Raw genomic sequence first — 14,307 nt, 5'->3', positions numbered from 1 at the left:
GTTCAAAGCGAGGACTAACTTGGCCAGGTGGAGAAGGAGTAGGTGGTGGTGGATGAGGACAATTCAAGTCTTTTCTCCAGGAGGAAGCAGAAAGCCCTGAGACCGTACGTATGAAGGAATTGCACGTCCGTAGTGAGAGGAGATGGCTGGAGCCTGTGAATTGTCATAAGTGTAAGAAAAACCGTGGATATAAGTGAAAAGGGACTGGATTAGGGGAGAAAAAAATTGAGTTGAGATAGGAAAATGCTTCATTGGCTTTGAAGCACTTTGTCCCTATCTGAAGCTGTAAAAGTGCTGAATTCTCAACTGAGAGGAATGAGAAAATCTTATTAAAATGTGATTTTTACAATGCTTTGTCAGAGTAGATGCAAGATCAATGTTACCCCTAGGTTTTTGGGAGTGGATATAATGTGTAGAACTGAGACACAGAATAAGAGATCATTTAGGGCTGAGGTGAGGAGGATTTGCTTCACTCTGAGGGTGGTGAATGTTTTGAGGAAGCTCAGCCACTGTGTAGTTCTAAGTCTGTGTTGGTGCATTTCTCCATATGAAATTATCAAAGGATGTAGGGTTAGTTTGGGAGAATCGTTTGAAATAGAAGATCAGTAATAATCTAGTTGAATACAGGCTCAAGGAGCTGAATTGCCTACTACTGCACCTGTTCCTTATCTTGCCTTCTCCTTACAATTCTTTACTTATACTCTTGTGACATCTGCGAGCCAACTGCAGGGGTGACCAGTATTATGCAACTGTGCTCAAGTGATTGGAGTGTTGTGCAGTCCTTGGACTCAAATCTGCAAGCAAGTGGATTTAATTCCCAGACATCTTAGTTGTTAGTATTTGAGTGGTGGCATTTGTACTCTAGCTGTTATCAGCTGTTGAATGCTCTCCATTTTATGGAATGTGGCTGGCTTCTTACTGAAGCAAAAAAGAATTATTGCTTTCGCCATCTGTGTTTTGGTCACTTTTATTTTGCCCTGACTGCTGTATAAATATTGAGTAATTATTCTAGCAGATGTAGTTCTGCTTTTTACCATCGGCTCTCAACAAGTACTTTCCCTGCTGCTGTGTATGTGGGAAAGCTGTATAGGGAGTGTTGATGAGTAGTTTGGAATTGTGAGGAAGGAACTGAACCTTATTTCTATTTTCAGATGCTAAGGGCAGGTGGACTCTTCACACAAGCAGTTCCAGTTCCAGGTGGATAAGGGTCAGGAGTTTGTTATCTTAAAGCAACACTTTCCATCGTTAGATTTACAGTTTAATCTCGGAAGAGTCGTTTCTGAGTAGGGAGTTGCCTCATATCCAGATGGGAAGAGCTGATTAGCTGCAAAGTTATCAATCTCATTCAGAGCTTCTCTTGGCAAGAACAGTGTATTTACTCTTAGCGGTTCTTGCCTGAGAGAGAACAATTCACATATGTTGACCTTTTAATACTTCCTTTGACCTGCATGAATCCTGTTCTTATATTGATTTTATTGCTCCTCAATTTGAGTTAAAGTTGTGCAAAATAATTCTTCCTGTACTGTTCATTTCATTTAAATGAGTTTAAGTAACTGTGGTGGATTCAATCTCTTTGGGTTAAAATACAACAACCCATTAAGTGCAGTAGACTGTGGACCTATTGTGTATTTTGGATAAAGTTTGCATTTCTGAGTTATGAGATCGAGTTTTTGCTACATTGTGCTTTTTTAATGTAATTAATCAAAAATTGTTGTGACTGGTGCAAAAAATAGAGAATTTTAAGCACAAATTGAATTCAATGCAAATCATCTTTTTGTGATTCTGAACTAAAAAATAGCCCAGCACAAGAAAGTACCCAGACACCAAGCTGAATTATCGCCATTGAATCTTTTCATGTATACCATTTATGCTCTTTCAAAAGAGGCTGCATAAATGAAGCTTTTGCTTGATACACAAGAACACAAATACACATATTTTAAAAACATTTTTCCATTTAAAATTAATTTACAAAGCCATTGACTAATATATCCTTTAATATCAGTAGCAATTCATCCTATGCATTTGTTGGAAGTCATTTTCAGTCATTTCAAATAAGGCAAAGGTGGAGATTAATGTTAAATAAATTTTTTTCTTGTGATAAACTAACTTTCTGTTGTATAAAAAAAAATGCTAGGTTACCATCCATGAATACATGAAGCAATTTGTTTTCAAACGTTGCACAGTATAGTGTTACCCAGTAGCTCAAGCTCATGTTAGATTTTGCATTTGGTGATATGCTATCTGGGCGGCATGGTGACACAGTCGTTAGCACTGCTGCCTCACAGCGTCAGAGACCTGGATTCAATTCCCGCCTCAGGCGACTATCTATGTGGAGTTTGCACATTCTCTCCATGTCTGCATGGGTTTCCTCCGGGTGCTCCTGTTTCCTCTCACAGTCCAAAAATGTGCAGGTTAGGTGAATTGGCTATGCTAAATTGCCCATAGTGTTAGGTGAAAGGGTAAATGTAGGGGAATGGGTCTGGGTGGGTTGCACTTCTGCGGGTCGGTGTGGACTTGTTGGGCTGAAGGACCTGTTTCCACACTGTAAGTAATCTAAACTAATCTAATCTATTGGTTGAAGTGAAAATGGCAGGGGATTGGGGAGAGAGTGCTTAAAATGTGGCCAGATCACCAACTATATGCAACAAAGCAACTTAAGGCCATTAAATTTGAACTCCATTTTGCTTTCCACATCAATCACCCCATTTAAAAGTAATTTGATAGGTAAAATGATTGAAGATATTTAAATATTTATATTATGAAATATTGATGCATATATTGAACTGATATGTAAGGGCAAATATTATAGGTTTGTAGAAGTGGAATTCTTTTATAATCTTGCAAGCTGTTTCAGTATGGTGGGCTTATCTTGCTCATAGGTTTCCTATAAAATGTCTTCAAACTGGATGCCAAGCCGTGTTGCTACTTGCCTCTTAATTCTAAGTTCTCTCATTCTGTTACGAAGCACTTGATCAAAGACCTTTTTGACAATCTAGATAAATTACATACACTATATTATTTTTCCTACTCTGATACTTCATTAATCAGTGAGATTGGTGAAGCACAACTTTCCTTTGACATTCATGCTGACTGTTCATTATTATAGCTTCAATTTGTAATTATCTGTTTTTTCTCTTCAATGAGAATTCCACTTTTCCTATAATCAATGTTGAGCTGACTGGTCTATAATTCCCTGGACATGTTCTGCCCCATTGTTAAACATGAGAGTTGTATTAGTTATATACCAGTGCTCTCGAACTACACCTTTTTTTACATTGAATTATTAAATATATGTAGTAATCTCATCCCTAATCATTTTAAAATTGGTGAATTCAATCCATCTAATCTAGGAATTTTATCCTATGAATTTCAGTTTATTCAGAACATTCCCATTTATGTTTAAATGTGCTTATCTTATTGTTCATTTCATCATTTAGTGTCATGACTACATTCCATCTTCCTGTGAAACACAAAACAAAGTAATTTAATATTTCTGTCATTTCTTTCAGTACTTATGAAATTATCCTGTCTACTTTTGACAATCTTATTCCAACCATGGCTCTTACTGATGTATCTATGAAATATTTTACTATTTTGTTTATGAAAATTTCATAATTTCTCCTTTCCTTCCTAATTATTTTACTTCTCTTCTAATTTGTTTTTGTTTCTGTCTGTTATCCGTACACTTAATTTCCTAACTCTCAGTTATGCTTTATGCCTTTTAGTTATCCATGGAATTGCAAAACTGTTCAGTCTGAGTTTTCCTTTTAGCTGAGTAGACTTCTCCTGCATTATGTGGAGGACTGTTCTAAAGGTTTCCCATTGTTGTTCTACATCATTGTTTCCTAATATTGTTGCCCTTTTTTCTTCACGTTCTATTCTCAGCCTCTCAAAATCAGCCTTTCTTCAAGCTATAAATGTCGTTCTCATTGTACTTTGTTTTGTTCTATCATGGTCTTAAAGTATGTTCTCACTATTGCCTAGATAGTCCCCTTACTTTTACTTCACTTGCCTTTTTAGATTATGTCCCATTACTAGGTCCAGTGATGAATTTTCTCTTATTTGGATTTTTACATTTTGGAAATAAAAAGTAAGTCCTGAATACATTATAGGAACAAGGCCAGCATTTGTTGATCATTCCTAATTGCTGCCAGGAAGGTGGTAGTAAGCCACTTCTATGCTTTGCAGCATTGTTGCTGTTAAAGGTGGTAGTTCCTGAATTTTGACCCAGCCACAGTGAAGGAACAGTGACTATAGTTCCAAGTCAGGATGATGTCTTGGCAGGAAACTTGCAGGTCATGGTGTTCCCATGCAAGTATTGCCCTTGTTCTTCCAAGTGGTAGAGGTCAGAGTTTGGAAGGTGCTGTCTAAAGAACCTTGGTGAGTTGCTGCAGTGCATCTTCCATATGGTGCAAACTGCTATGTATCAGTGGTAGAGGAAATGAATATTGAAGGTTGTGAATAGGGATACTGATGAAGCAAGCTACTTTATCTGGAATGGTGTCAAGCTTCTTGATATTTGCTGAAACCACACTTAAAGGCAAGTTGGGACAGTATTCCATTATACTCCAGACTAGTACCTTTTTAGATGGAGACAAATTCTGGAGGATTCTGAAAATTACTGCAAGATTCTAAACCTTTCACTTTCTTTTGTAACCACAATATTTTTGTGGTCTACTTTCAGTTTCTGATCAATGGTAATCCATTGAATGTTAATTGTAGGGGATTCAGCAGTGGTAATGCCCTTGCATATCAAATAGAGATGGTTAGATTCATTCTTGTTGTAGACTTGAAGGGAAACTTACAAGTGGTGGTGTTCTTTGAGATGACCAGGAGGAAAAGAGAAGATTAATATGAACAATCTATAATTCTGACTATTTAACTAGCCTCTGATGGATGTAGCTGGAAATGTTAACAAATGAATTGGTGTTCCAAAGGTTGGTTAGTTTGAGATACAAAGTAATTGTCAAGGTTATAGGACAGCTAAGGAATGAATCTACCTTTTGATTCTTGCCTTAGAGATGCCAGCAAAAGGTGGGCTAATTTGAACGCTGGTGTTTAATTAAAGCAATATTATGAACTTGCTAGCCTATTACTTTTCTTTCTTGCTGTTCTAAAATTCCATATCAGTGTTACTAGTTAAGCCACACTGAAAACACATTCAGATCTCCCTCACTATGGATTACATAAGTCGAAAACCATATTGCTGTGACAGAAAGGTAATATTGTGCGAAATGTAGCAAATGTCTTTTGGCAGCACCTCACTCGTACATGTTGGTAGTGGTGTTTATAATGTGAAGAGAGAAACCAAGTTAACATTTCAAATCCAGTATGACACTAGTCACACATGTTCAATCATACTGGAGTCAACATCAACTCTTTCTCTCTGCATGGATACTGCCACACCTGCTGAATTTCTTCAGCATCTGTTTTATTTCATATTTTTAGCCTCCCCAGTATCTTGCTTTTACTTACAATGTGAAATGTTCTGACAGCACTCTGCTCCCTTGTGAAGTGTATGATGTAACTAGGGTTGTTTTGTTTTATTCAGTCATTGGATGTGTAGACTTGCTGGCTATGCCAGCATTTATTGCCCATCCCTAATTGACCTTGTGAAGATGTTGGTAAGCTGTTGTCTTGAAGTGTTATAACTCAGTCAGTATAGGGATACCAATGATGCTGTTCAGGAGAGAGTTCCAGAGTTTTGACTTTGTGACCATGAAGGAGCAACGTTACATTCCAAGTCATGATAATATCAAGAAGCTGGCAACCAGACTTTATTTCTCACCCCCACGCATACTGCCAATGTGTCTCCTCCTGCATCAGACTGCCAAGCAAACTCTTAACTATTATGGTGGATGATATGGACACATTCAACGTAACCAGACTAAAGGAAAAAACAGCATTAGCATATAAATTTAGATGGGAAGACAACTAATGTTTGAATTGAGAAAGATGTGTACTCCCTGTGCAAATGTTAAAGTTGGGAAAAGGATTCTGGGTGACTATTGACAAGTCACTTCATTGTTGAGCAACAGGATTCTTATTAATTGGGACCCATTTCAAGACCGATCATCAGTTGAACTTCCTGGAATGAACACTTAACAAAGGGATGCCACTGATACATACCACTTCACTGATTTGCTTTATTAAGGTGAATGGGAAGTGTTGGTATGCTCCAAAGGTGGAGGCAATTGAACCATATAAACAGTTATCCTACCCATAAGCTGACCCTGCCATTTGTTGCAGCCATTATTCACGTTAATCTTTCATTTTGCAAGCGCAACTTTAGTTCAGAACCAAAACACCAATCTATGGCTCTTGCTTCAAATAACTTAGCGAGAAATGGGGAATGCAGCATTGTTTAGAAAACGTCACAAGTAACAATGGTGTTTGTGTGGAATAACTGATGTGGAATTATTCTTCACAGTATGTGCATTGGTCTGGTTCAGTGAGGTAATCTGATTTGTGAAGAACAGGAAGTACCACTCCAGAGCTGCGAGCAGCCTCTCGCTCCTGTGATCTTTCAGCATTTGTTTTCTTGCTCTGCCGTCTCTGATGTTGAAAGAATGCTGTTTAATTGATTAATTTCGTTGTCTGAGACTGCTGCTGGTAGGAGGAGGTACAGTAGTTATCCTGCATTTCCTATCTTCATACTTTATCTCAAGTTTCTACCTCATGCCAATCACCTAACACTCAAACCAGCTGTATCATATAGTGCTGTCCTTAACTTGCTGCAAAAATGTTCCCAGTTTCTCAGAAAGCTGCACAAGTGGCCCTCGAAGATTTTGTCACACACACACAGACATGTACACCCACCACCCCGCCCCTGAATCCTTTTGATCCTCCTGTTGGCAAGACCGCCAATCACTATTACGACTTGAGCCAGAAAGTTGTCTATGTTATCTCATTTCTGTCCCGCAAAACCCATTTGAGGCTGAGAAGTGGGCAATCATTTGTAGTCTCATTCAGACCAGAAAGCTCAATGATCTCAATGAAGCTGAGCCTCGAAACATAGCAAAGTCAGAAGCCAGTGGGTTGCCATATTAAAATTTAGGCCTTTATTCCAATTCTAGTTACTTGTTCTGTAATGTTGCAATTTAGCCAGCAAATTGTGAAGCCAGATTTGCCAGTGTTAAAGCTCCCTCTTTTGGCAGAAAAGGCAGATTCTAGCCATACACTTGTCCAGTAAGTCCTTCATCTGTTTACAGTAAGAATTTTTTTTATTATTTGAGCTGTTGTTAACTGTTCTAATCTAATAGTGAAATCTAACTTCTGGCCAGACTACATGTTGTAGCAAAAAGGTTATTACTGTTTTACAATTAATGACAAGCTTCAGTATTATATAATTATAGTACTAATATCTTGTCTGTATGCAGCTTTCAGTATCACTCATTCCTTTTTTTATGAAGGGTGTTCTTAAATATTAAGGTGCACCTGATGTCTGTCTTTTAATTAATACTTGGAAAATCCCTGGTTTTTGTTACCTCAGCACCTATCCCGAGTTGCTGTATTTTCAAAAATTCTATTTGTTTGCTGTGTTGCACGTTTAAAATGTACTATGGAAGACATGTTCCTGATATGATGAAATAGTGTATTATATCAAGGTACAAAGGCACAGCGTTGTTGATTTCTCCTTTAGGGTCCTCCCTCCAGTTTCACTGATCAGAAGATACTGACTGGAAGCAGAGTTATACAATTAAGGCAATGAGAATTTCATCATTATGACCCACTGATGCACTCCCTGCACCTCATTAAAACAATATGAGAGGGAGCTTAGGAGGCGGTCACCTTTCCTTTGAATCTCTGGAAATTGACGAAGATTCTTTCGAAGTTTTAAAGTTGTATTGTCTCAAAATATTTGTTACAGAATCTCTCTGAATTGATGTGCTTGTTTTAATAGAAAGTTAAACAACAATATAATATGTGAAGATATGATTGAAGGCAGTAAACGACACATTCCTAATCCAGTGCGCACATTTGTGGAAGCTTTTGAGCATTATCCAGAGGTCATAGCAAACATCAAGAGAGTTGGGTTCCAGCATCCAACTCCTATCCAGGTATGGAAAACGTCATGTATATTCCTATAATCTGATTGTTATGTGAATGCAAGTGTGACTTAGTATTGTTTGTGTGGATTGTTTCTGCTTCAGTCTCAAGCGTGGCCAGTAATTTTACTGGGGATTGACTTGATTGGAATAGCGCAGACTGGAACCGGAAAAACCCTGGCATACCTCTTACCTGGTTTCATCCACCTGGACCTACAGCCAGTGTAAGCTACTATTTTCCATATGTCTTTCTCACATAAAAATTCCATCTTCTTTCTCTCCTTTGCCCCTTCTGTTATTAACCTTGTTATTCTTCTAATTCTAGCTAGGGTTCATTGAGCCACAACTCATCAGATACAAATCAGCTGAGTACAGGAGCAGTGCACAATGTGGTGAGGCAAACCCTGCTGCTTTTTGCCATGATTGTCTGTACCAGCCTACTGAAAACTGATAAAAACAAACAAGCCAATGACAATAGTGCTGGCTTCACTATTTGGACAGCACATTCCAGTCCCTGAGAATATTAAGAGGTCTTAGTCATGAGTTCAGGCTTTTAGAGCAAAACAGTGCCTTGATCAGGAAGAGGTAAGACAAGAAGGAAGGAATTAAAGAAATTAAAATGGTTTAGATAACACCAAAATGCAGTATGTAAGGAGGAAATTATTAAGGGAGGGGATAACTCGGTAATATACACTTACTGGGATAGATCAAGTTAGCAAGTTTTAAGATTTGTAGCTCAGGTTGATGTTCTGAATGTAGGTTTGCTCACTGAGCTGGAAGGTTCGTTTTCAGACGTTTTGTCAGCATACTAGGTGACATCAGTGAGCCTCCAGATGAAGCACTGGTAGCATGGCCCGTTTTTTATTTGTATGTTTTAGGTTTCTTTGCGTGGATGACATAATTTTTTGTAGTGATGTCATTTCCTGTTGTTTTCTCAGGGGGTGGTAAATGGGATGCAGTCAATGTGTTTGTTGTTAGAGTTCCAGTTAGAATGCCTTGCTTCTTGGAATTCTCGTGCATGTCTCTGTTTGGCTTGTCCTAGGATGGATGTGTAGTCCCAGTTGAAATTTTCCCTGGACTAGCCACCAGGATACATGAACATCAACTAGCCATAAAACCCTCTCTCACTAGCATCCTTACATACAGATGAGGAAGGACACCACTTCGACTGGGACAACATATCCATCCTAAGGCAAGCCAAATAGGGACATGCACGAGAATTCCTAGAAGCATTCCAACCGGAACTCTCTCAACAAACACATTGGCTTTGATCACATTTACCACCCCTGAGAAAAAAAACAGGAAATGATGTCACCACAGAAAATGATGTTATCCACGCAAGGAAACCTAAACACACAAATAGAAAGTGGGCCATGCCACCAGTGCTTCATCTAGAGGCTCACAGATGATGTTGCCTAGTATGGTGTCAAAATGTCTGAAAACTAACCTTCCAGCTCAGCGAACAAATCTACATCCATAGATCAAGTATGGGAAATTCCTCCTAACACCAGAAATCACTATTGAAGATTATCTATTTGGCATCTTGAAAGAACATTGGAGACGTTCTGGACTGTAGCTTGCATTAGTTTGAGTCAGTAACAAGATGACATTGATTTCAGATCAGCACCTTGTCAATAAAATTGCATAGGAAGCAAATGGAAGGATTTTAATGCTGCTGGGTATGGAGCAATTGAAATAATGAAAGGTGCAGTGTCTTCATGCTAATATTTGTAAAAGGGCAATGGGCTAGAACTGAAGGGAGAGCTCACTCACCAAGTGATCTACAGGGGTGATGGAGAATGTGACAGAGGGGAAACTGTGTAGTGAGATGCATGGTGGATGGAGAGTGAGACCAGTAGTAGAAGTTGCTCAGAAAGAGAGAGTGAGCGCATAGGCTGATGGGAATGGGCTGAGGGTGAGATTATTCAGAATGAAGGGACATGGATGGTGGGGAATTGGACCACTGGTGAAGTGATTCACATGGAGGGCACAAGACTAAGGGGTGAACAATCTGAGGGGAGGGGGGATAGAGAACGGGACCAAGTGGACATGGAATTGGTGAGATGATGATGAAAAATTGTTCAGATGCGGGAGCAGGGATGTTGGGGACTGATATTGAGATTCACAGAAGGGGAACAGGTATGATGGGGAATGGGACTACAGTTCAGAGAGAGGATATGGGGATGATCGGGAGGTCACAGAAATGATGAGGAATGGGACTAGGTGATTATTCAGAGAAAGAATGTAGGTGATGTGAATGGCTCTGAGGGGAGAGATTATTTGGAGAGAGGGATGGGGTTGCGAGTTAATGGCGACCAAGAGGGCTGGAGATACGTGTGTAATGTAATTGCACGGACCTGGCACTGGTACGAGGGGCTGAACTGGCCTCTCTTGCTGTGAAATTTGATAGTAATCATTGAAATAGCAGTAAAATTAAGTTTAAAACTCAACAGAAAGTCTGAGAAGTCATGAAAATTCTTGTACTTTGTCAGTTTTCAGAGACTGTCAGATTAACCCTGGGCTTTGCATAAACTGCAGGGTTAGTGGTTTTGCTGAGTGTACTTCTTTGCATTAATTGCTTGGCTTTAGCACACCACAAGCATGTGACTTAAACAAGTAGCCCTGCTGAAAAGATTATTGTCAGTGTGACAAATGAAATCTGTACCCGGCACTGCTTTAAACATGATAATTCTGTTCTCGTATCTGAATTCAAGACAGCCATTCCTGAGACTATCTCAGGCATTATTCAGTAATAGATTTCTCTTATGTTAAAGTTCAAGTCTGGTGTTGTTTCTTTCAAGTGAAACATTAGTAGTCTCAACAAGTTTAGCTTAGATTCTCAGTTTTGTAATAGGAAGTGAAACCAGTGTACAACATGTGATATACAGCATGTGATAATTGATGTAGCAAAAAAAAACTGTGGGGAAGAAAAATCGTTGTGACCAATTACAAAATCTGGAATTTTTAAAGTAAATGTTGAAGTGAATTAGTGCAGTATAAACGGATCAAAATTTAAACGCCTTCACATTTGAAAAATGCTAACTGTGCCTTGTATAGTTCCCCATGAGATTACCACACTGAGATTGTTAATTGATGTGATTACGTCACTGTAATCCTCACTCAATGAGATTACTGCACTAATAAGGATAATTATAGACTTCAGCATCATAGTCTAAATGATTAAATGCGCAGAAAAATGGCAGATTGGTGTTTAACATGAGAAAGTGTGAAGTGTCGGGAGAACTAATATGGAAAGAGTACTAGAAATAGCACTATTCTGGAATGTGGATGAAGAAAGAGACTTGATACCTATATACAGAATTCCTTAAACATCAGACAACCTGATATAGTTCTTGAAACGTATTTGGGTTACTTGATTTATATTCAGAGAAATGGAATATAAAAGCATAGCGATCTTGCTGGAACTTATTGGTTAGGCCACGGATGACCTTTTATAGACAATTCTGACACTTCAGAGATGTACAATGTTTAGAAAGATGTGGAGGGAGGTGGAGAGGTGACCTCTTGTAAATTTTCAAGATAATGAAAGGCTTTGGTCAACCAAATTGGGGAAATTTGTTCTTTTTGACAAGAGGATCAATATTCAATGGTTGTAAATCAAAATCATTAGGATAAGTAGGAAGATACAGGAGAATTTTATTTCCTGCAGTTCTTAGGATCTGGGATGCTTTACCTGACACAAGTGATGGAAGCTCGTTGAGTGAGTTTGACAGGTATTTGACCATGAGAAACTTGCTGAATTATGGAAAAAAGCTTAGTGTAATTATGATGACTCTTCAAAGCAGCAGTAAGATGTGCTGAATGGCCTTATCCAATGCTGTAAATTTCTCTAGCTAATCATTAGTTAGTGAGCTAGCTCCACTATAATTATCCTATAGCTCTTTCAGTTGTTATGTTGTGGCTGCATTTAGAGGTTACTGACTGCAGATAGCTGCAACAGTTCTGTTGGATAAGTAGTCCTTTCTTTATTCCTGGATTTTCTGATAAATTGGGAACGTTGTCGAACGATGCCATTTATCTGGTGTCAAATGAGACATTGAAATTTTGATCACACTGAAACATTAATAATCACATTGATATGATTGCACAAGGCCAAGACCTGGCTTCTTTGTTGCATTGTAAAGTTTACCATGAGGTTAAACCATACCTGCCATCTGTAACAATTCTGTTTGTATTTAGGCAGCGGGAGAAAGGTGATGGCCCAGGGATGTTGGTACTCACTCCAACAAGAGAGCTTGCTCTTCAGATACAGGAAGAGTGCAACAAGTACAGTTACAAAGGAATTAAGAGGTACTGATGATAGCTGTGCAGTACTTTAACAGTTAGAGAAAATTGCTTCCATATGTCCTGTTGTGTCTTTGTAAACCTCACCATAATGCTCCTGCTCTAGCAGTCGGAGCCAACAAGATATTTAATGGTGGAGTGAAGGCTTGCATTTTTGGCTACTCAGTGGATTTTGACTGCTGAATTTTCAAATGTTCAAATCTCAAATCCACAGTACCTTCAATAATATGAAATCAACAACACTAACATTCCTGCAAGATGAATATTAAATGGTGCAGTTTGGTTGCACATACGGTGCACCTTAATGTTTCTCAGACTGACAGCATGAGAAACGGCCACAGTGGATAAAACCACCTGTGCTGAACCATGACCTCTAGGTTCCATTTCTCAGACACTGGGAAATGTAAAATGTTGTAACAAAGTATAGCAAGAATTGTTTCTCAGGGCCTCTGATTTCAGTCTGTATTGCAGCTTTCTTGAGTTAAGTCTTGCTGTGCTCAGTATTCAGCCCCACGTGATAAGAGTGGTGCTGCAAATAGCTGGAAGTGTCCAACTGCAGGCGGTATTATTGATGCCGAGGACATTAAACTGAACGAATAACAGAAGGTGCAACGGGTTTTTTTTAAATAACCAATTCTCCAATTCCATATAAAAATGTTGTAAAAACAGAAAATGCTACAAATACTCACGGTCAGGCAGCACCAATATAATGTTGCCAGACCTGATGAGTATTTGCCATTTTTTTTCTCTCCCTTTGGATTTTCAACATCTGTCTTTTTTTTTGCTTCAGGTAACCATACCTTCAGTTTCTGCCCAATTTTGGGAATCTTCCACCACCTTGGGGAGACCTTGAGATCATAGGAGCAGATATTAGGCCATTCGCCCCATCTGCTCCACCAAGTTATCATGGTTGATAGGTTTTTCATCCCAATTTTCCTTCTTTCTCCATTTTAACCTTTTGATCCCATTGGCAATCAAGAACTTATCTACCTCTGTCTTAAATATACTCCATGACCTAGCCTTCACAGCCCTCCATGGCAATGAATTCCACAGGTTCACCACTCTCTGGCTAAGAAGGTTTTTTCTTGTATCCGTTCAAAAAGGACTTCCCTTTACTCTAAGGCTATGCCCTCGGGTCCTCCTCTCCTGCCAGTGGAAACATCTTCCCAACGTCTAGTCTGTCCAGGACGTTCAGTATTCTGTAAGTTTTCAATTGAGTTCCCCCTCACCCTGCTAAAGTCCATCGAATATAGTCCCAGAGTCCTCAAATGTTCATCATGTGTTAAGCCTTTCGTTCCTGGGATCAGTCTCATGAACCTCCTCTGGACCTGTTCCAGGGCCAATACATCCTTTCTGAGGCATGGGGCCAAAATTGCTCTCAATACTCTAAATGTGGTCTGACCATAGAGTGGATAGTGATTCATGTCAGGCTGTGTTTCTGAACAGCTTTTCAGGAAGTAGTGGCCATTAATCTGGGAGGGCTGTTCTGAAGGTGCCCCTGTTATATCTCAAACAGGATCAGAAAATTAGTTCATGTTCTTGTTAGCATACATGCCCCACTCCGGTGATGCATTTTACATGTCAATAAAATTATAGTGGGAGATCAGGACAATCCCAGTGGGAACTCGAGCTCCAGATTTGTTCACTTGAACAAGGGATGTTTTTTGTATTTTTGCACCGTTTTATGTTGTTGAAAGGATTTCAATACCCTCAAACTCTGTGTTTAATTGTCAGATGTTTAAATCTGCAGCATTTGTATTTATGGAGGAGGAAGCCGTAAAGATCAGATCAGTTTTGTAACAAAAGGAGTGGACATAGTTATTGCAACTCCCGGGCGGTTGAATGATCTTCAAATGAACAATTTCATCAATCTGAAGAGCATCACATATTTGGTGAGTGAGCAGGGGAAATGAAGCAGAACTTAACCCCAGGTTTCACCTGTTTTCATTTGAAT

At 39.1% G+C, this 14,307-nt stretch overlaps 1 protein-coding gene across 1 annotated transcript in view; it reads left to right on the top strand.

Moving 5' to 3' along the window:
- The window catches only part of ddx43 (DEAD (Asp-Glu-Ala-Asp) box polypeptide 43), a 77,093-nt gene that overhangs the window by 22,825 nt on the left and 39,961 nt on the right, over positions 1 to 14,307 (top strand). The window contains exons 6-9 of the mRNA XM_060854977.1: positions 7,904 to 8,060; positions 8,154 to 8,272; positions 12,249 to 12,359; positions 14,104 to 14,245. Of these exons, the coding sequence (XP_060710960.1) occupies positions 7,904 to 8,060; positions 8,154 to 8,272; positions 12,249 to 12,359; positions 14,104 to 14,245 (529 nt within the window). The remainder of the gene's footprint in view (positions 1 to 7,903; positions 8,061 to 8,153; positions 8,273 to 12,248; positions 12,360 to 14,103; positions 14,246 to 14,307) is intronic.

The sequence above is a fragment of the Hemiscyllium ocellatum genome, chromosome 3, assembly GCF_020745735.1.
Source record: "Hemiscyllium ocellatum isolate sHemOce1 chromosome 3, sHemOce1.pat.X.cur, whole genome shotgun sequence".
Classification (NCBI taxonomy): domain Eukaryota; kingdom Metazoa; phylum Chordata; class Chondrichthyes; order Orectolobiformes; family Hemiscylliidae; genus Hemiscyllium; species Hemiscyllium ocellatum.
This window is presented reverse-complemented; position numbering and strand designations above follow the sequence as displayed.